General features: G+C 37.2%; 3 protein-coding genes across 3 annotated transcripts; all 3 read left to right on the top strand.

The window, feature by feature from the left end:
• The first annotated feature begins 11,507 nt into the window (after positions 1–11,507).
• Positions 11,508–13,536, top strand: LOC133683018 (uncharacterized). Its single transcript, XM_062106537.1, has 3 exons — positions 11,508–12,060; positions 12,573–12,695; positions 13,016–13,536. Exons 1-3 carry the CDS (start codon positions 11,508–11,510, stop codon positions 13,534–13,536), a joined length of 1,197 nt encoding a protein of 398 aa, XP_061962521.1.
• On the top strand, positions 12,892–14,593 carry LOC133681480 (ankyrin repeat-containing protein ITN1-like). Its single transcript, XM_062104529.1, has 2 exons — positions 12,892–12,936; positions 13,016–14,593. The coding sequence occupies exon 2, from the start codon at positions 13,624–13,626 to the stop codon at positions 14,344–14,346; it is 723 nt and encodes a 240-aa protein (XP_061960513.1). The 5' UTR covers positions 12,892–12,936; positions 13,016–13,623; the 3' UTR covers positions 14,347–14,593.
• A 2,419-nt stretch (positions 14,594–17,012) lies between these two features.
• Positions 17,013–18,808, top strand: LOC133682156 (metalloendoproteinase 4-MMP-like). The gene is made up of 2 exons (XM_062105421.1): positions 17,013–18,170; positions 18,637–18,808. The coding sequence occupies exons 1-2, from the start codon at positions 17,140–17,142 to the stop codon at positions 18,740–18,742; spliced, it is 1,137 nt and encodes a 378-aa protein (XP_061961405.1). The 5' UTR covers positions 17,013–17,139; the 3' UTR covers positions 18,743–18,808.
• Positions 18,809–20,518: the final 1,710 nt, after the last annotated feature.

The raw sequence follows: 20,518 nt of genomic DNA, 5'->3' as shown, positions 1-20,518 counted from the left end.
ACTACAGGAAATGTAGTCTGTGATGAATGGACTCTCTGATATACAATTTCAATAGATATTATCTATTATGAACAATAAAGGGATGAATCAATCCTCTAATCCTAAGGCCAATGCTGCTGGTACTTCTTCAAGTTTGTCACAAACATCATTGCGCCTCAATCGATTGGTCCTCGATAGTGGTGCAACTGATCATATTACCTCTTCTTTGAATTTGCTTATTAACAGTCGTCAAAACATTGCTTTACCGCCAGTTATTATGCCAAGTGGAGAACAGGCCCCAATAACATCTACTGGAACTTTACCTTTGAACTCTGTTATTTTTCTTAAAAATGTGCTTGGTATGCCATCTTTTAAGGTGGATTTGATGTCTGTGAGTAAAGTTACAAAAGGTCTTAATTGTTCCATAACCTTTTTTCCTTATTAGTGTATTTTACAAGACTTGACGACGAAGACGATGATTGGTTTGGGTAAACAACGAGGCAGACTTTATTTCCTAACTGCATTGGCATCAACCATACCGAGACCTACAATCAAATCCTCTGCTGCCATTACCAGCTGACCATCTTGTTCTCATGTTGTCTCCTCCACCGACTTATGGCATCGCCGATTAGGGCATCTATCTTCCTCTAGATTAGATTTTATGGCAAAAATTTACTCCATTTCCTTTTCAAATTCAAAAATGCTTGTGAAGTTTGTGCATTTTCCAAGCAATGCCGACTTCCCTTTTCTACTAGTTCACTTTCATCTGCTAGACCTTTTGAGTTAATACATTGTCATATTTGGGGCCCCTATACAATTCCTTCTCTTTCTGGTGCAAAGTATTTTTTGACAGTTGTGGATGATTATTCTCGATTCACATGGGTATTCTTTATGCAACACAAAAATGAAACACAACATTTACTTACAAATTTTTTCTCTTTTGTCAAAACCCAATTTAATACTTTCATCACCAAAATTTGAGTCGATAATGGGGGGAATTCTTTTCTATGCGTGATTTTTTTTTACAAAATGGCACAATTTATCAACACTCTTGCATTTATACACCCCAACAAAATGGGGTTGTCGAACGCAAACATCGTCATATCCTTGAGTCGGCCCGTGCCCTTCGTTTTCAAGCCCATCTTCCTTTGCGTTTTTGGGCAGAATGTGTTCTTACCGCTGTCCATTTGATTAATCGTTTGCCTACAACACTTCTTTCCCAGCAAACTCCTTTTGAACGACTTTATGGCTAGGTTCCCTCTTATTCCCATCTTAAGGTTTTTGGATGTCTTGAATATGTTACTGTTGTGCATGTCTCTCATAAATTCGCTCCTAGAGCTACATGTTGTGTTTTCCTTGGTTACCCGATCGGCCAAAAAGCTTACAAACTCTATGACCTTACCACTCATAAAATTTTCCCTAGCCGTGATATTGTTTTTCATGAACATATTTTCCCTTTTGAGTCCCCTTCATCCATTCCTCCACCTACTGTACCTGTCCTCCCTCGTTTTATTTCTGACCCTCCTCTTTCTGACACATTCCCCACCATCTCCACCACACCATCAGAATCTGTCCATTCTATCACCCCTTTCAACTTGACCCTGCCAAATTCACCTTCCACGTTTTTGCCTCCAGCCACTTCCACCTTTGCTCCACCCAATCCTGCCAGCCTTGTTCAACCCCCTTCTTCTATCACTCCAGTGCAGCCCTTACGTCGTTCTCAACGACATCATAGTCCTCCTTGTGCTTTACGTGATTATGTCTGCAACAACATGACATCTCCCAAACCATCGTCTGGTTCCACAACAGGTACGCGGTATCCTCTTTGTAACTTTATCTCTTACCATCATTACTCACCACAACATCATTCTTTTGTTGCTACCATCAGTCAAGATGTTGAGCCCCACTCATATACAGAAGCCGCTTCCCATTCACAATGGCAAGTCGCGATGCAATCTGAATTGGCAGCTTTAGCAGCCAACCACACTTGGTCTCTCACTCCTCTCCCTCCTGGAAAATAACTGATTGGATGTCGCTGGGTTTATAAAATCAAACGTCGCTCGGATGGCATCATAGAGCGTTATAAGGCTCGTTTGGTGGCCAAGGGTTATACACAGCTGGAAGATATCGATTATCATGACACTTTTTCTCCCACTGCTAAAATGTTTACTGTCCGTTATTTATTAGCTCTGGCAGCTGCCCAAGATTGGTCCCTTCACCAACTCGATGTAAACAACGCTTTCCTTCATGGTGATCTCCATGAAGAAATTTAGATGTGTCCGCCTCCTGGTCTTCAACGACAGGGGGAGAACTTGGTATGTCACCTTAACAAGTCGTTGTATGGTTTAAAGCAAGCTTCCCGTCAATGGTTTGCCAAATTCTCTACAGTTATTCAAAATGCTAGATATGTTCAGTCCAAAGCAGACTACTCGTTGCTCATATGTCGAAATGGCAAGTCCTTTACCGCTTTGTTGATATACATTGATGATATTCTTATTACAGGTAATGATCTCAAGGTTATATCAACTCTGGAGCAATTTTTGCATAATCGTTTCCAAATTAGAGATTTGGGTGCTTTGAAATATTTTCTAGGTATTGAGGTCTCTTGATCAAAGAGAGGTATTTCTATCTCACAGAGAAAATACACTTCGGAAATTCTGAAGGATGGTGGAATTTTAGGTGCTAAACCTGTGAACTTTCCCATGGAGCAAAACACAAAACTCTCAGATGTAGGCGAATTGCTCAGAGATCCATCCCAATATAGGCGACTTGTGAGACGCCTAATTTATTTGACTATTACTCGGCCGGATATCATGTACTCTGTACATGTATTAAGTCGATTCATGCATGCACCACGTAGACCACATATGGAAGCTACCTTGCGTGTGTTGCGTTATTTGAAAAATGCTCCAGGACAGGGTTTGTTTTTCCCTTCTCAAAATGATTTGTCTTTGCGAGCCTTTTGTGATTCGGACTGGGCTGGTTGTCCAATGACTTGTAGATCAACTACGGGCTATTGTGTTTTTTTGGGATCTTCACTTATTTCTTGGCGAACAAAAAGGCAGAAAACAATGTCACTCTCCTCAGCAGAAGCCGAATATAGGGCCATGGCCGGTACATGCTGTGAGTTATCTTGGTTACGTTCATTGTTGAAAAATTTACGAATATTGCATCCGAAACCAGCATTGCTACATTGTGATAACAAAACAGCCTTACATATAGCATCCAATCCTGTTTTACATGAAGGAACTAGACACATAGAAATGGATTGCCACTTTATTTGAGACAAAATACAGGATGGTTCGATTGTGACCAAATTTGTCACTTCGACAAATCAACTTGCGGATGTATTCACTAAACCATTGGGCAAGGAAAATTTCTCTACCATGATTCGCAAGTCGGGAGTTCTCGATATTCACTCTCCAACTGAGGGGGAGTGTTAAGGAAACAAATATGTAATTATATGCTGTAAAATATTTCTTTTCCTACTGCAGTATAGATTTCCAGAATAGCTTAGCACAATTATAGGAAACAACTCTTGTATAAAGTTACGTTCTCTGATTCAATGAATTCATTCAGGCAAATATTCTTTTTCCCTTTTCTCACAGTATTAGCTGCTGATACTCTTTATCACACGGTCCTACTTATCAATCTCCTGTTATAGTCTACCTGCAATTCCACTGAATCTCTAGTGGCTGTGCTTACTGAAGATTCCTTCGTCAACATCTGACGTGAGGCCATCAACGTGGTCAATTCACTTGCTATGCAAGCACTTCTTTTGGTTAATAAATTGAATCTACTGTTCTGTTTCTTTCTGCTAATCCCTCCTGTAGCATCTGTTCTGCTTAAGCATCTTTGTGTTTATTGCTCAGAAAAAATAAAATAAAATGTAAAAGAACTTACTATTTGCTATTTGGTTCTGGTGTTAAACACGTCTAGCTAGGTAACCCAGAATTATTGGTCCAGCAATAATTTGTTTGCTCTACATTCCTGTCAGGAATCTTACTGCAGGACTTAGTAATAATGGATGATGATAAGCTTTAAACTTCAAAGCTATCTTAAAAACGAACACTTGCAAAGAAAAAGGGCCAAGCCCAGTAGATTCTCCTGAACTATTTCTTGAAGAAGTTGTGGAAGTTGGTTCTAGATTAGGCTTGATGGGCTTGTTTGGTTTTTGAAAAAAAATAAGAAATAAATTAATTTTATTTATGTAAAAATTTGATGTGCGGATGTGAAAATAAATTTCAAACAATAAAAAAAATATTATTTTAATATATTTTCAAATAAAAATTATTTTGAAAAACAATCATTATCACAATACAATACAGGCTCTGAATATATGTTTTGCATAAACTTAAAAATATCTTTTTCATTCTCTCTCACGTCTCATTCTCCTCCTTATACAAGTAAATATTTGTAGTTCATGTTCTAAAATTTCTTCAAATTCTTATTGCTTATTTAACAAAAGAAATGCCATTTTTCTCTCTGGTTTCTCTTTCTTGTTTCTTTCTCATCCCAATTTAGTTAGCATCCATTTTTCTTTTTCATAAAAGTTCACTAATTGGTTATAAAAATTAATAGTTTTGAATGCTGATTCCCCGAAATAAAATAAAATAATTTCATATTTTCATTTGAAAAATATTGCTAGATAGCATTCTTGACCAAAAAAATAGAACGAAAAGGACTCCTGAGCTAAGGATAAATTGAGAAATTCGATTCGGATCCCATCGAATTTGTCTCCGAGAAACTGTGCCCATTCTGGGACTGGTGCGAGCTAAAAGGGATTGAACATTGAGTCTTATGCACGTCCAATTAATGCTTCAAAGAAACATGCAGTAGCTAGCTAGCGCTGTTGGTGACTTCCTCGGAGTTTGGATATTGAGTCATCCACATGCCTAAAAAAACAAAAGATAGGATTGGGTTAGGAGGGTTTTTTTTCAATTTAAAATTTATTAATTTTGTTGTTTTTCAGATATTTTAATTTTTTGATTTTAAAAATAATTTTTTAAAAAATATTATTATAGTATATTTTTAATTAAAAAATACTTTAAAAAACAATTAAATTTTAAACCTAAATTATTGGTTGAATTGTGGTTCCTTCCCTGATCCATTTTTTTTATTCTTTTAAATCCAGGACTGAAATAACCGCCGATCCTTTCCAGGCATGCTAAATTTGAAAGCCCAGCCTGCCCCATAGATGCTTTCCCATTTTCAGGCCCATTTTCAGGCCCAAAATGTGCATTTTAGAGGGGGGGGATCAGACGCTTGTTTTAGTCCCACTCATATTTGGTACAAAATTCGATTCTATATGTTTCTTTCTTGACTTCCTCTTGCTCCAGATGGTCGTTTTACACGTTGTGCTTTACTCCTGCCAATGGTTGAATAGCCACGGTGAGGAATGGACATGGAAGGAAGAGCATAATCTCCATGGGATACAAAACATAATTAACAAGCAAAGCATCACACTCGTCTTTAAATGATCGTGTTCATCACATTATCTAGCAGGAATAAATAAAGGAAAGAGGAAGATCCGATGATGATTTGGAGCTTACATCATAGAGCATTGCTTAACATAACAATCCTAACTTTTAACTGAAGATTTTAATGGTGTTGTAGCTCTACAAGCTAAGCATGCGAAGTGCAGATGCCCTTCTTTTGTTCTTTATTTATTGAGTGCGTTGGGACACCGTTTTTACTTGGCTTTAAAGGAGACCAGTCTATTTTTTCTGAAATTCGGTGTCATTCAATAGCATAAACTAGCAAAACGGTTTGTCTGCGCTGGCTCTTGTTCCCTTGCCATTTGTTGGTTAATTATTCATTTATTCTATGAATTTGATGTTAGGATATTTGAATTTTCCCACACTGAATTTGTAACTTCCGAGTCAGTGCATAGATGTAATTCACTGGAATACCTGTAGAATATCTATGCATTGTTAGGTTCTTTTCTTCCTTTTCTTTTTGGATTAATTAATATGGTTTCATAACTGTTGGGAAAACTCGGGACAACTAACCGGATCAATTAAGCGGAATACATTCACAATTCACAAGTCCCAATCCTTTTTCCCTCTTTGTGCAGTAAAAAACAGATTCAAACAATGATCAAATATAATGCAAATAATCACACAAATTAACACCAAGATTTTTACGTGGAAAACCCGATGCGGGAAAAACCACGGGACCGGAGTCCACCTAAAAACTTCCACTATCACAAATAATGGGTTCACAACTGTTCTTCCTCAGATTTAACTAAGGGATACAACATATATATCATCAAGAACTACTTATTCTCGGATTGCAACAAGATTAAAGGAGAATTATTTGAGAAAAACTCACAAAACTGACAGCCCCGTTTTCTGTCAAAACGGCCAGCTTCCACACCACCAATCTTCGATCCAACCGTCCAGAATGAAGAGGAATGTGTCTAGAAGCTTCTGTCAAAATCTCAGCCCGATCCAACGGTGAACGACCTGGAAATCAAAGAAAGAACGCAGGCTGCTCTGCTGCCTCTTCTTCTATTTTTCTCTCGGTTTTCTTCTCCTTTCTTGTTAAATTTTTCTGCTGCTCTACAGTAACCGTTTCATTTAATTTAAAACCAAGGAGGCAGCCAGCTGCCTCCTTAATTAATGTGGTGGTCCCCCCATCACATGGTGCGGGACCACACAACAAATCTCCCCCTCACGCACCATGTGAGGAATTCGCCATATTGGCGATCAACATGTAAGCTTCAATTTAGGAGGCTCTGATAAGCCTGCTTCCCTTCTACAAAACTCAAACTTCTCTCTCGGTAGAGGTTTGGTCATCATATCTGACACGTTGTCATCAGTATGGATCTTCTCAACAACAAATGACTTCATCTCCATAGCATCTCGAATCCATTGATATCTAACTTCAATGTGCTTTGACCGAGAGTGAAAAGTAGGATGCTTACTGAGATGGATTGCACTTTGACTATCACAGTGCAACACAAAGTTCTCTTGAACTAGGCCAAGTTCATGTAAGAACTTCTTCATCCATAACAACTCTTTGCCCCCTTCAGTAAGAGCAATATATTCAGCCTCTGTAGTGGATAATGCCACACATTTTTGCAACCTTGATTGCCATGAGACTGCTCCCCCTGCAAACTTCATCAAGTATCCTGATGTGGACTTTCTAGAATCAACATCACCAGCCATATCTGCATCTGTGTATCCATCCAACACAGGTTTATCATTACCAAAACATAAGCTGAAACTAGAAGTACCTTTGAGATACCTGAGTATCCATTTCACTGCTGACCAGTGTTCTTTACCAGGATTGGAGAGGAACCGACTAACCACACCAACTGCATGAGCTATATCCGGCCTTGTGCAAACCATGGCATACATCAAGCTACCAACTGCGGATGCATAAGGAACCTTTTCCATTTCATCTCTTTCTTCATCACTTGAAGGACACTGCTTAGAACTTAATTTAAAGTGGCTTGCAAGTGGAGAACAAACCGGTTTGGAGTTGCTCATGTTGAATCTCTCAAGTACCTTTTGGACATATCTCTCCTGAGATAGCCAAAGTTTCTCCTTCTTCCTGTCACGTGTGATCTTCATGCCAAGAATCTGTTTTGCCGGTCCTAAGTCTTTCATTGCAAAAGACTTGCTTAACTCTTCCTTCAACATCTGAATCTTCTTAGCATCATGGCCAACAATCAACATATCATCCACATACAACAGGAGAATAATAAAGTTTCCATCTGGAAACCTTTTCATAAATACACAATGATCAGAAGTGGTCCTGTCATAACCATGATCCACCATGAAAGAATCAAACTTCTTGTACCATTGTCTTGGAGCTTGCTTTAACCCATATAAGCTCTTTTTCAACTTGCAAACTAGCTGCTCTTTACCTTTTGCTTCAAACCCTTCAGGTTGTTCCATGTAGATCTCCTCATCTAAATCACCATGGAGAAAGGCAGTTTTCACATCAAGTTGCTCAACTTCAAGATTCAAACTAGCAGCTAAGCCAAGCACAACTCGGATTGAAGACATCTTGACCACTGGTGAAAAGATTTCTTCAAAATCAATACCCTTCTTCTGACCGAAACCTTTCACAACCAATCTTGCCTTGTACCTTGCTTGTGAGCAATGTTCATCAATTTTCAACCTGAACACCCATTTGTTCTTGAGCGCTCTCTTACCTTTAGGAAGCTTCACTAACTCAAAGGTATGATTTTCATGCAAGGATTTCATCTCTTCTTGCATTGCTTTCAACCACTCACTTTTCTTCTCATGTGACATAGCTTCATCAAAGCATTCTGGCTCTCCCCCGTCAGTAACCAGCACATACTCATGAGGAGAGTATTTGGTGGAAGGTTGGCGAGGTCTAGTTGACCTCCTCAATTGTGGCTCATCTGGAGCTTCCTGCATAACCTGTTCAGGAGTAACATCAATATCATCATTAGCTGATTCAGGATCACCAACTAATGGCTCATTAAGAAAACCATCATTTTCATCATTTTGCAAGTCTCCCCCATGATTAGCAGGCATCAAAGATAACTGTGGAGTAGGTGCTGGATTTGAATTAGATGGAATAAAAGTAGTAGACTCTGTTTTCTCCTTCAGTTCAAAGTCTTCAATGGTTTGATCTTCAAAGAAGATAACATCTCTGCTTCTCACAATTTTCTTCTCCTTTGGATCCCATAACCTATAACCAAACTCATCATCTTCAGAGCCCAAGAAAATACACTGCTTTGTCTTGCTATCAAGCTTAGACCTTTCATCCCTTGGAACATGTACAAATGCTCTGCATCCAAACACTCTCAAGTGTGCATAGGAAACATCCTTTCCTTTCCAAACTCTATCTGGAACATCAAACTCAAGAGGAACTGATGGAGAAAGGTTGATCATGGCAACTGCAGTCTTCATTGCCTCGCCCCAAAAGGACTTAGGCAGCTTTGCATGAGAGAGCATACATCTAATTCTTTCAACAATTGTTCTGTTCATTCTCTCAACCACTCCATTCTGCTGTGGAGTCTTAGGAACTGTCTTCTCTAACTTGATGCCATGTTCCCTGCAGTACTTCTCAAAAGGACCCCTGTATTCACCACCATTATCTGCTCGAACACATTTCAGCTTTCTACCAATTTCTCTTTCAACTCTGGCATGGAAATCCTTAAAGACATCAAACACCTGATCTTTGGATTTCAAACAAGTGGCCCAAATCTTCCTGGAGTGATCATCAATAAAACTAACAAAGTACAATGCACCTCCAAGAGACTTATCAATCATTGAGCAAACATCAGTATGAACTAAATCAAGAACATGTGACCTTCTATGTGAAGGTGATCTTTGAAATGCAACTCTATGTTGTTTACCAACTAAACAATGAGTACATGTGTTCAAGTTCATACCTTTTAAAGGAAGGTAATTCTTCTTGGCAAGGATTCCAAGGCCTTTCTCACTCAAATGTCCAAGCCGCTTATGCCATAAATCAGTAGAGCAATCTTCAATTGCATTTACCTCCCCTTTGATCACCTTGGCTTGTGACATGTAGAGACCCATCTTCTTCCCTTTAGCAACAATTAGGGAATTTTTGGAGAGCTTCCATTTACCATCTCCAAAGTAACTGTGATAGCCTTCTTCATCAAGAGTACCAGTAGAGATCAAATGTAGGCGCATATCAGGCACATGCCTAACATCTTTGAGTAGCAACTTGCACCCAGTATTGGTTTCCAACCAAATGTCTCCAATGCCCACAACACTGGCCATCCCTTGATTTCCCATCCTAACTTGACCAAAGTCACCAGCAGTGTAGGATGTGTAGAAATCACGTCGAGGTGTAACATGGTAAGAAGCTGCTGAATCTGCAACCCAGGTGGTATCTTGACATGCAAGATTAACACAGCCATCATCACACACAATGGCAACATCACCATCAGATACAACTGCAGCTGTACCATTCTCTTCATTCTTGTCTTCATCTCTACCCTTTTTATCTCTTTTATACTTTCTGCAATCTTTTTGCATATGTCCAGGCTTGTCACAGTAATAACACTTAAAACCCTTCCTTGACTGAGATCTTCCTCTTGGCTTCCATTTGCCTTTTCTATTGCTGGATTCTCCATCTTGCTTGCCGTGAGAGAACCTGCTTTGACTTCTCCCTCGACTTTCTGTAACAAGTGCATGAAACTCGGAAGTGCTTGTCCCTTTCCTCCTCTTCTCTTCATTGAGGATACAATCCTTCACTGTTTTCAAAGTGAGCTTTCCATTCGGAGTAGAATTGCTAAGTGACACTACCAAAGTCTCCCAACTATCCGGCAATGAACTCAATAGGATTAATGCTTGCATTTCATCGGCTAACTCAAGGTTCATCAATGACAGCTGATTTAAGAACCCTTGGAATACATTTATATGCACTGAAGCATCTTCACCATCTCTATACTTCAAATTCACAAGGTCTCTAATTACAAAAACCTTGTTTTGTGCACTCTCCTTGGCAAATGTTTCTTCCAACATCTTCCAAACTTTATAGCAATCATGTTCTTGAGAAATATGATTAATGGACTTAGAAGATACCCATTTTCTAACATTAGCGGTAGCCTTTCTATTTAGTCCATTCCATTTTGCATCATCCATGTCATCAGGCTTTATTCCTTTACATTCAATCGGCAAAGCCAAATCATTGCAGTATAAGTGATCCTCCATCATTGTTTTCCACAGAAAATAATTTGAGGAAGTGAGCTTTATCATGCCCGAATCTTCCTTTTCCATTTTAACTGCACAAGAACTCAATCTACACAACCAAATGCTCTGATACCACTTTGTTGGGAAAACTCGGGACAACTAACCGGATCAATTAAGCGGAATACATTCACAATTCACAAGTCCCAATCCTTTTTCCCTCTTTGTGCAGTAAAAAACAGATTCAAACAATGATCAAATATAATGCAAATAATCACACAAATTAACACCAAGATTTTTACGTGGAAAACCCGATGCGGGAAAAACCACGGGACCGGAGTCCACCTAAAAACTTCCACTATCACAAATAATGGGTTCACAACTGTTCTTCCTCAGATTTAACTAAGGGATACAACATATATATCATCAAGAACTACTTATTCTCGGATTGCAACAAGATTAAAGGAGAATTATTTGAGAAAAACTCACAAAACTGACAGCCCCGTTTTCTGTCAAAACGGCCAGCTTCCACACCACCAATCTTCGATCCAACCGTCCAGAATGAAGAGGAATGTGTCTAGAAGCTGCTGTCAAAATCTCAGCCCGATCCAACGGTGAACGACCTGGAAATCAAAGAAAGAACGCAGGCTGCTCTGCTGCCTCTTCTTCTATTTTTCTCTCGGTTTTCTTCTCCTTTCTTGTTAAATTTTTCTGCTGCTCTACAGTAACCGTTTCATTTAATTTAAAACCAAGGAGGCAGCCAGCTGCCTCCTTAATTAATGTGGTGGTCCCCCCATCACATGGTGCGGGACCACACAACAATAACTGTTTCCTCTGGTAAGAATTCAGGCAGAAAACCAATTCGACAGAGAGAGCAAGATGGGAACTCCATCAGAAATGAAGCCAGCCTACATCGCAACCTTGGAGGAAGACTGGAAGAGCCTGGCTAAATTCTATGAGAAACATAAAGATCGCCTGTTGACTCCAATGTCATTCACCGAAGATACTGCATTTCATATGGCTGTCTACAGTAAAGATGAGAAATTGCTCAAGTGTCTTCTTGATTACGCACAGGATGCGCCTACGTCCCAGGATCATAAACATCCCATTAGTATTACAAATGTTTATGGACACACACCACTTCATTTAGCTGTCAGCAGAGGAAACTCTGAGGCAGTAAAGCTCTTGGTGGAGGAATCAAAGAAAATCCTTGTGGGAGAATCAGAAAATGAGAAAACAGATATAATGTTGATGAAAAACAAGCAAGGCGAGACCCCATTGTTTAGAGCTGCTGCGTTTGGTCAGACTGAAATAGTCAAGTATTTGGCTCGTCAACCTGCACAAATAGTCAATGATGAGCTTTTATTAGTTCATCGCCAAAGGAATGATGGACAATCTATTCTTCATGTTGCAGTCCTAGGGGAGAATTTTGGTCTCCTCTCTTCTCTGTTTCAAATTAAATGCTAAGATATATTCATGTTAAAAATCACAAAAAAAAATAAAAATAATTTTGCTTTTCATTGCAGAAACTGCTGTGCTGCTGTTAAAACTTGATAAATCACTTAGCAAGTTGACAGACAGCGGGGGGAAAACTTGTCTTGGTTTATTGACCGAGATACCTTCTGCTTTCAAGAGTGGACACTCTATGAGTATATTCAGCCAATTCCTTTACATGTGTATGCTCTAAAATAAATGCCTGCTTGTTTTAATTTTTTAGAAAAACATGAATCTAATGCTTTTAGGGGTTATTTGCTGTTAGATAATATTATTGGACATTTATTTAACAGTATATTTTTCCTGGAAGCAAGGTGTTTTACCTGAATTTCTTTTAATGTTAAAATTCCAGGCTGTCACCAGTGTCATCGATATTTTAAAACTCCAAATTTTTCTTCTTATTTTAAACCTTGTGAAGATTTGATTGACTTGCATGCGAGTATTTTAAAGGTCTTCCGGCTGAAGATGAGTGTGATGGGGCCATCAATGAAGATACATCAAGAGTTTGGGAAGCTATGGAGAGTGGCCGAAGGAGGAATATGAAAAGTCGATTTAGCTACCATGTCCACGGAGGTACAGGAAAAGCAAACCTAGTTTAACCTCTTATGGACTATCTAATGATTGAAGAATTTAAGCTACAGTAACATTATTGGTAGAATGAAGTCTTCCCTTGGAAATGCAACTGGGAAGAATATAACTAATCAGAATATATCTAGTCTGGTATTTCATTCCTTCGTATATTTGACTACTATTGGCTGTTCATTTGCAGTGTTAGAATGGATCAACGAATCAATCTGCAGATTCTCCTTCAAAGGTATTTCTCCCCACCCGAAATCCCAACCAAACTCAAAATGCTGATCACCTCTCATCTTTCTCTCTTGTCTAATGAATAGGGTGGCCGATGGTGGAAAGAATCTGGGAAAATAAGAGGAAGCATAAATTTGCCTTGCGACTGGCAAAAATGCTAATAAAGAGTGATGTTTCGTGGGATCAAGATATTGCTGTACAGGGCCTGTATGGAGCTAGCACTGGATCCCCTGTCTCTGATCCTTCGCATCCTTTGCTTACAGCAACAAAAACAGGAATACTAGAGGTTGTTTATGAAATGCTCATAGAGAAGCCTCATTTGCTTGATCTTCTTGACAAAGAAGGGAAGAACATATTGCATGTAGCTATAAAGTACAGACGCAAGGATATTTTCCATCTTATAAAGAGTAACCGGATAATATCGAACAGGATGAGCTATGGAATTGGCAAAGATGGCTACACGTTGTTGCACCAAGTAGCAGACAACAAGCATTACTCTGTAGGAAGCACGCATGGTCCTGCACCACAATTACACGAAGAGTTAAAATGGTTCACAGTAAGCCCCTTTCGTACAGTATCTTTAGATCATTGTATTATATTATTTTAACCTACCAAGATAAATTGGAATTATCCTAGGTGATTTATAATTGAATCCCAATTTCGTGTAACTTTTCATTTTGAGGAGTTTGCTGTCATGTTCTCCTTCTGTATGCAGCGTGTCGAGAAGCTCATCCCTTCTTATTATGCCAAGCTCCGCGACTCTGAGCAGAAAATGACTGCAGAGGAGCTCTTCAAAGATATGCACAAAGACCAACTCCTGGCCGCAAAACAATGGGCCAAGGAAACTTCTCAGTCATGCTCAGCTGTAGCTGTTCTTATTGCCACCATTGTCTTTGCTGCTGCCTACACTGTACCTGGTGGTTCAAATGATAAGGGCATCCCAATTTTCCTCCACAAAAACTTTTTTTTGTTTTTCACCATCATGGATGTTATCGCCTTAGCAAGCTCCTTGACCTCAGTTGTGATGTTCCTCTCTATCCTCACTTCTTCTTTTGATTACGAAGATTTTCGTTACTCGATCCCTCGAAAACTGACTTTTGGATTCACTTTACTCTTCTTCTCCGTGATGGCGACCATGCTTGCTTTCGCTGCCACCATTTTGCTCATCGTTCAATCAGGGAAACAATTGACAGCAGGTTTGATTTCAATTGCCGCGTTTTTTCCCGTCTCCGTGTTTGCAATGATGCAGTTCCGTTTCTATGCTGCATTCATGCATTCCACGAAGGGCATCCGTAAGGCAATGAGGAGGTCCCTCCCTCGGTTTGGTGCCCCTTTACTGTTTCGCAAGAGAAAGCAGTGTCGATATTTATTTCCGAAAAAGCAAGTTTTAGAATCAGATTATTACTCTGGATTTTGATTTTAAGGTGTGGATATTAGTGCCAGTTCATACCAACAACTATGTGAGAGAGTATTAGCAGCTGATACTCTTTATCACACGGTCCTACTTATCAATCACCTGTTATAGTCTACCTGCAATTCCACTGAATCTCTAGTGGCTGTGTTTACTGAAGATTCCTTCGTCAACATCTACGTGAGGCCAACAACGTGGTCAATTCACTTGCTATCTTCTTTTGGTTAATAAATTGAATCTACTGTTCTGTTTTTTCCTGCCACTCCCTCCTGTAGCATGTGTTCTGCTCAAGCATCTTTGTGTTTATTGCTCAGAAAAAGTAATATAAAATGTAAACGAACTTACTATTTGCTATTTGGTTCTGGTTTTAAGCACGTAATTTGTTTGCTCTACATTCCTGTCTGGAATCTTACTGCAGGACTTAGTAATAATGGATGATGATAAGCTTTAAACTTCAAAGCTATCTTAAAAACGAACACTTGCAAAGAAAAAGGGCCAAGCCCAGTAGATTCTCCTGAACTATTTCTTAAAGTTGCGGAAGTTGGTTCTAGATTAGGCTTGATGGGCTTGTTTGGTTTTTAAGGAAAAATAAGAAATTAATTAATTTTTTTATGTAAGAATTTGAATTTTTTTTCCTTCACATTATATTTTATAATATTTTTAAATTATTTTGATGTATAGATATTAAAAATAAATTTTAAAAAATAAAAAAATAATTATTTTAATATATTTTTATGAAAAAAACACTTTAAAAAGCAATCGTTATTATAATACTTAACAATCTTTAAATATATGTTTTACGTAAACTTAAAAATATCTTTTTCATTCTTTCTCATGTTTCTTTCTCCTCCTTATACAGGTAAATATTTATAGTTTGTATTCTAAAATTTCTTCAAATTCTTATTGCTTTTTGGACGGAAAAAATGTCATTTTTCTCTCCGGTTTCTCTTTCTTATTTCTCTCTCACCAATTTAGTTAGCATCCATTTTACTTTTTCATAAAAGTTCACTAATTGGCTACACAAATTAATAGTTTTGAATACTGGTTCCCCGAAATAAAATAAAATGATTTCATATTTTCATTTGAAAAATATTGCTAGATAGCATTCTTGACCAAAAAAAAAAAAAGAACGAAAAGGACTACTAAGCCAAGGATAAGTTGAGAAATTCGATTCGGATCCCATCGAATTTGTCTCCGAGAAACCGTACCCAATCTGGGACGGGTGCGGGCTAAAAGGGATTGAAGATTGAGTCTTATGCACGTCCAATTAATGCTTCAAAGAAACATGCAGTAGCTAGCTAGCGCTGTTGGTGACTTCCTCAGAGTTTGGATGTTGAGTCATCCACACGCCTGACAGAGAGAGGCTGACAGAGGCCCCTAACAACAGCAACAATCATGCACTCTAACGACCACTGACGACTAGTTGCTTCAAATTGTTAGCCTTGAGGCATCAACCCAACTCGAAGAGAGTTAGTTAGACCTGAAACATGGACTTTTATCTTCTAGCTAGCATCCAAATGTCCTAATAGAAACACACACGCCAATTCCCTACTTTCTTTTGATATTCAAGAAATAATACGTGATTCTGCCACATGTTTTTTGTTTTTTTTTTAGGCATTTGTCTATCACAAGTAGTTTACTTACTTTCTTAAACTTGTCTTAATTTCAAGTCCTTAATTTGTAGTAACATGTACAAGTACCATTGAGTCACATGGCTGAAAAAAAACCACAACACATGTTACCTTCATCTCTTGCATTTGATCATTCGGATTTTTTACTTTAATCGGATTAAATCAATCCCTCTACTTTTAATTAAAAATGATTAATTTGAGTTCTAATTTCACCTTAAATTATCTTTAATTTGAATTAAATTAAGAATTTTATTTGATCCAATAATATAAAGCATAAGATTTGATTGGACTAAATTTGCATAATAGAGGGGTCTTGATTGATTTTTATCATTGAACCAAACTTTTCTTTTTAAAAAGGTGTTTGAGAATATATTTTTTTGCTTAGAAATATATCAAAATAATATATTTTTTATTTTTTAAAAATTATTTTTGAAATCAACATGTCAAAACAATATAAAAATATATAAAAAAATTAATTAAAAAAAAAACATGATTTCAACCGCGTTTCAAAAATCTCCACAAAGGTCATGCAAAAATGATGAACTCAAAGTACCAAGCAGTATTAAGTAGACTGCAATACGTGAATGTTCTAGGGTGGTCATTTGATCATGAACATACAAAACTAAAGCTCAAGAAATCTTCCAAGTGAATTAATTAGCCTTTAGAAGCGATAGCGTGATGATATCGATATTGCTAGGTGAACAAATCTGGTCCTACTTGTACACCAACAAAGTAGATAACAGTTGATCATGCATGTTCTTGTAATTCTGATTCCCAATGAAGAACTTGGCGCTGATATTTATCCCCTCTTTAATCTCTATCCCAACGTGAACTTTAGAAAAGGATACAAGTAAAATCATAAATATATGGTCAGATGTCTTAATTAGTACGTAACATGAAACGACACTGAATGTTGTTTGCTAATTAACATCAAGTCATTGAAATTAATATGAAAGCTGGTTCCTTTCCGACTTCACATTATTTCAATTCTCTATCACAAGTCTTACTCTAATTATGTTCCTATAGTATATTTCAACCTCTTAATCATCAACAAAACCCAACGCCCATGCCATAATTAATTTACCAATCTCGCCCCCTTCCTTTCCATTAAAGCTTCCCTCCTTACCTGCAATATCCGAAATCCACAACATCAATTGATCACCTTACCATGCTTCTATATTACATTTTCTCTATCCTCTTTCTCCACTACAAGACACCATGCTCTGCCGCTAGGCCAACACCTACATTAACCACCACGCCGGCAGCAGAAGTTGTAACGGTCAAAGATTCCAACTACACATGGCAGAATTTTGGGAGCTTCGTCAATGCGGGCAAAGGCAGTCATGTCAATGGAATGTCGGAGCTCAAAAGATACTTCCATCATTTTGGCTATCTCCCATCACAAGATTTGAAGAGCATAACAGATATATTCGATGACCGGTTCGAAACAGCGATTGTTCGATATCAAGCTAAACTCGGCCTTCAGACTACTGGTAAGCTCGATCTCGATACGCTAAATCAAATCATGGCACCAAGGTGTGGCGTGCCTGATGATACAATGTTTCACAAACTGCACGCATCTAGACATTACTTTTATTTTCCTGGAAAACCTCGGTGGACGCGTTCCATACCAATGACTTTGACGTACTCGTTTTCTAAAGAGAATTTGATCAACGTCTCTTTGAGTTTGTCAGATATCGAAGAAGTGTTTAAAGGTGCTTTTGCAAAATGGGGTTCAGTTATACCAGTGAGTTTTGTGGAGACTGATGATTATGCTTTCGCCGATATTAAAATAGGGTTTTATAGTGGAGATCATGGCGATGGAGAACCATTCGATGGGGTTTTAGGAGTTTTGGCTCATTCATTCTCACCTGAAAGCGGGAGATTTCATCTTGATGCAAGGGAAACATGGGCCATTGATTTTGATTTGGAGAAGTCAAAGGTCGCTGTTCATTTGGAATCAGTGGCTGTCCATGAGATTGGTCATCTGTTAGGATTGGGCCACTCTTCTGATGAAAAGGCTGTCATGTACCCTAGTTTGAAACCTAGAAAAAAGAAGTTGGATTTGAGCGTTGATGATATACAAGGAGTGCAAGCTCTTTATGGATCCAACCCTAATTTCACACTTGGGTCCTTGTTAGAGTCCGATATTTCAACAAACAAGGCTGCTGATTTAATCAGAATCAGATTATCTCAGTGGTGGGTCACTCTGATTATGGCACTGATGCTAAGTTTTGCATGATTTTTATTGTCATGATCATCATCATTATATGTACTGGTAGGAGCATTATAGTCCTTTCACACACAACATTAACACAATATATACATACATTAGCTTTCAACTATTCTTTGGGACCATACACAGTGCCTTGATTGCAGATACATTTGATGTAATACTAACGAACAAATTGCTTTCTGCGTATGCACAGCTTGTATCTTTCATGTTTTATTTTTGTCAGAATTTTTAAATATTAATACATGAGTTTAAGACTGGTAATTGCACAAGAAATTTCTCCTTTTTGCTCATTAATTTAGAAGCTCATGAGAATAGTTGTATCCAGCTTATGGAATTTCCATAAAAAATCGATCCACTATTATTAATTTATCATTATATCAAATGATTTTATCAACTAAACTAACTTGCCAGTGCCCCTTATTGTACTAGGAATATATGCATTCGTGGAGAATTGGAAAAGGAAAGTTGGGTACACTCAGACAACAAGCCATTTGTTTGTATATATTGTAAGGAATCAACTGGCTCAAGGCTATAATTGATTAGATGCAATTTAATCTGTCCAATCATATCAATATATCTGTTCGAATTGATCCCACCCAAACTACTTCGCTTTTTTTTTTTTTTGAAAAAAAATACAATACATTATTTTCATCAAGTTTAATCTGTCCAATCATATCAATATATTTCGAGAGTAGGAAGCATAGTAATGAAAATCGGCCTGTTCAGGGCTGTGTATTATTGGTTGAGCGGGTATATTTCAGTTAAATAAAATGAAATCAATTTAACTTTTTAAGTTAAAATCTAGTTTTATATATATATACACACACCAAACTGGATTTTAATTGGATCATAGGATGATTAGATTATTAAATTGAATTAATTTTAAAGTTGATTTTTATTGGACACTCAACCCGAGCTATGGACAAATTAATCGGGTCCTAGATTGAATCAAAAGGCTAGTTTGGATTTAATAAATATTATAAAAAGTAGAGATTAAAAATAATAGAGAATAATATAAATCATGTTTTGGAGTTTTATAAAACAGTTTAAACTTGTAAATTAAGATAGTTCTTTGATATAATATCACAGTTTTGATAACTAAATGGTCACGAGTTCGAATCTCACCATCCTTATTTTTTCTTCTAATTAAAATTAATTAATAGCACAAGATAGTGTGGGTCTAATTATAGACCATAAAATTTTTTTATTTAATGGAATGCATTTAAACTTACTATTTATTATATTAAAATATTAAAGAACATTTTAAAATACCTTACCCCGTCTCAGATTAACGCTGATTTAGTATTCATGATCTCTCTTGGTAAATTTCTCATTAACTTTAAAAAATTTAAACTTATTAATAAATCATTTTTGTTATGCCAACTAAACCCACAAATAATGAAAGAAAGCCATCCTGAAAAAAGCAAAAGCTAGCAAACGTCTCCTTCAAGTTGTCGAAATGATGATTGGATCACCAAACTAGCGACTGACTGTTCAATTCCACCATCCGTATGGTAACAAACCATAATTCATACATTGGATTTTTCTAATATTTATATTATTAATTAACATATAATTAATTATATGGGGCACAATGACTCTCCAAAGTAACAAATACATAAGTCAATGTCAAAGTCAGACATGAGTCATTCTCAAAATAAAGATAAAAAAATGGTCAGAGATGAGTCTTCACCGGACATTCTCCAATTAATTTTGTGTATGTGATCAAAATGGGCGGCCTTGACTTGGAGGTCATGCCGGCCACTAGCTTCAGAAATGAGCTCCGAAGTACTGTAGCATATTCGCACACCACGAAGAAGAAGAAGCAGCAGCAGCTATATGTATATTGATAATACAAAAATATTATTTAAGAAAAATTTTGAGATCACAATCTTAGAACAAAATATCTATAACTTGAAATTAACCATGTTTATATTCTTAAAATTATGAGATAAAATCATTTATTTTCTAATCTAAAATCCAAAAATTTAATTAACCTTTTAATATGGAATGAAAAACAAGATATCTATCAAATCTTCAGCTTAAAGTGAAAGCCGTCATGGCATCTTATCATCTAAATGATGAGTATAGTGATTAAGAAAATTTATTATTTTTCTAATTTTTTGAAATCAGAATTTAGGATAAATAGAAAAATTTTATCATCTTAAATGCATCACATATATAAAAGAGATTTACTCTCGCATAAATTGAGCTAAAAACACCCGTGAACATTGAGAAAAAAAAAACAAAAAAACAAAGAACAGAAATCTCTCATGTCAGAAACAAGTCCTCATTAAATTTATCAATTTTT

The sequence above is a fragment of the Populus nigra genome, chromosome 2, assembly GCF_951802175.1.
Source record: "Populus nigra chromosome 2, ddPopNigr1.1, whole genome shotgun sequence".
In the NCBI taxonomy this organism is placed as follows: domain Eukaryota; kingdom Viridiplantae; phylum Streptophyta; class Magnoliopsida; order Malpighiales; family Salicaceae; genus Populus; species Populus nigra.
The sequence above is the reverse complement of the archived record's forward strand: the minus strand, read 5'-3'. Positions and strand labels throughout refer to the sequence as shown.

What these genes read in the sequence shown, in the direction of transcription:
- LOC133681480 (XM_062104529.1), top strand. Translation starts at nt 13,624, where the DNA reads ATGTTCTCCTTCTGTATGCAGCGTGTCGAGAAGCTCATCCCTTCTTAT.
- LOC133682156 (XM_062105421.1), top strand. Translation starts at nt 17,140, where the DNA reads ATGCTTCTATATTACATTTTCTCTATCCTCTTTCTCCACTACAAGACA. An exon ending in AGAATCAGATTATCTCAGTG is followed by an intron (nt 18,171 to 18,636) that starts GTGGGTCACTCT and finishes TTATTGTACTAG; the next exon opens with GAATATATGCATTCGTGGAG.
- LOC133683018 (XM_062106537.1), top strand. Translation starts at nt 11,508, where the DNA reads ATGGGAACTCCATCAGAAATGAAGCCAGCCTACATCGCAACCTTGGAG. An exon ending in AGTCCTAGGGGAGAATTTTG is followed by an intron (nt 12,061 to 12,572) that starts GTCTCCTCTCTT and finishes AGTATTTTAAAG; the next exon opens with GTCTTCCGGCTGAAGATGAG. An exon ending in TAGCTACCATGTCCACGGAG is followed by an intron (nt 12,696 to 13,015) that starts GTACAGGAAAAG and finishes TCTAATGAATAG; the next exon opens with GGTGGCCGATGGTGGAAAGA.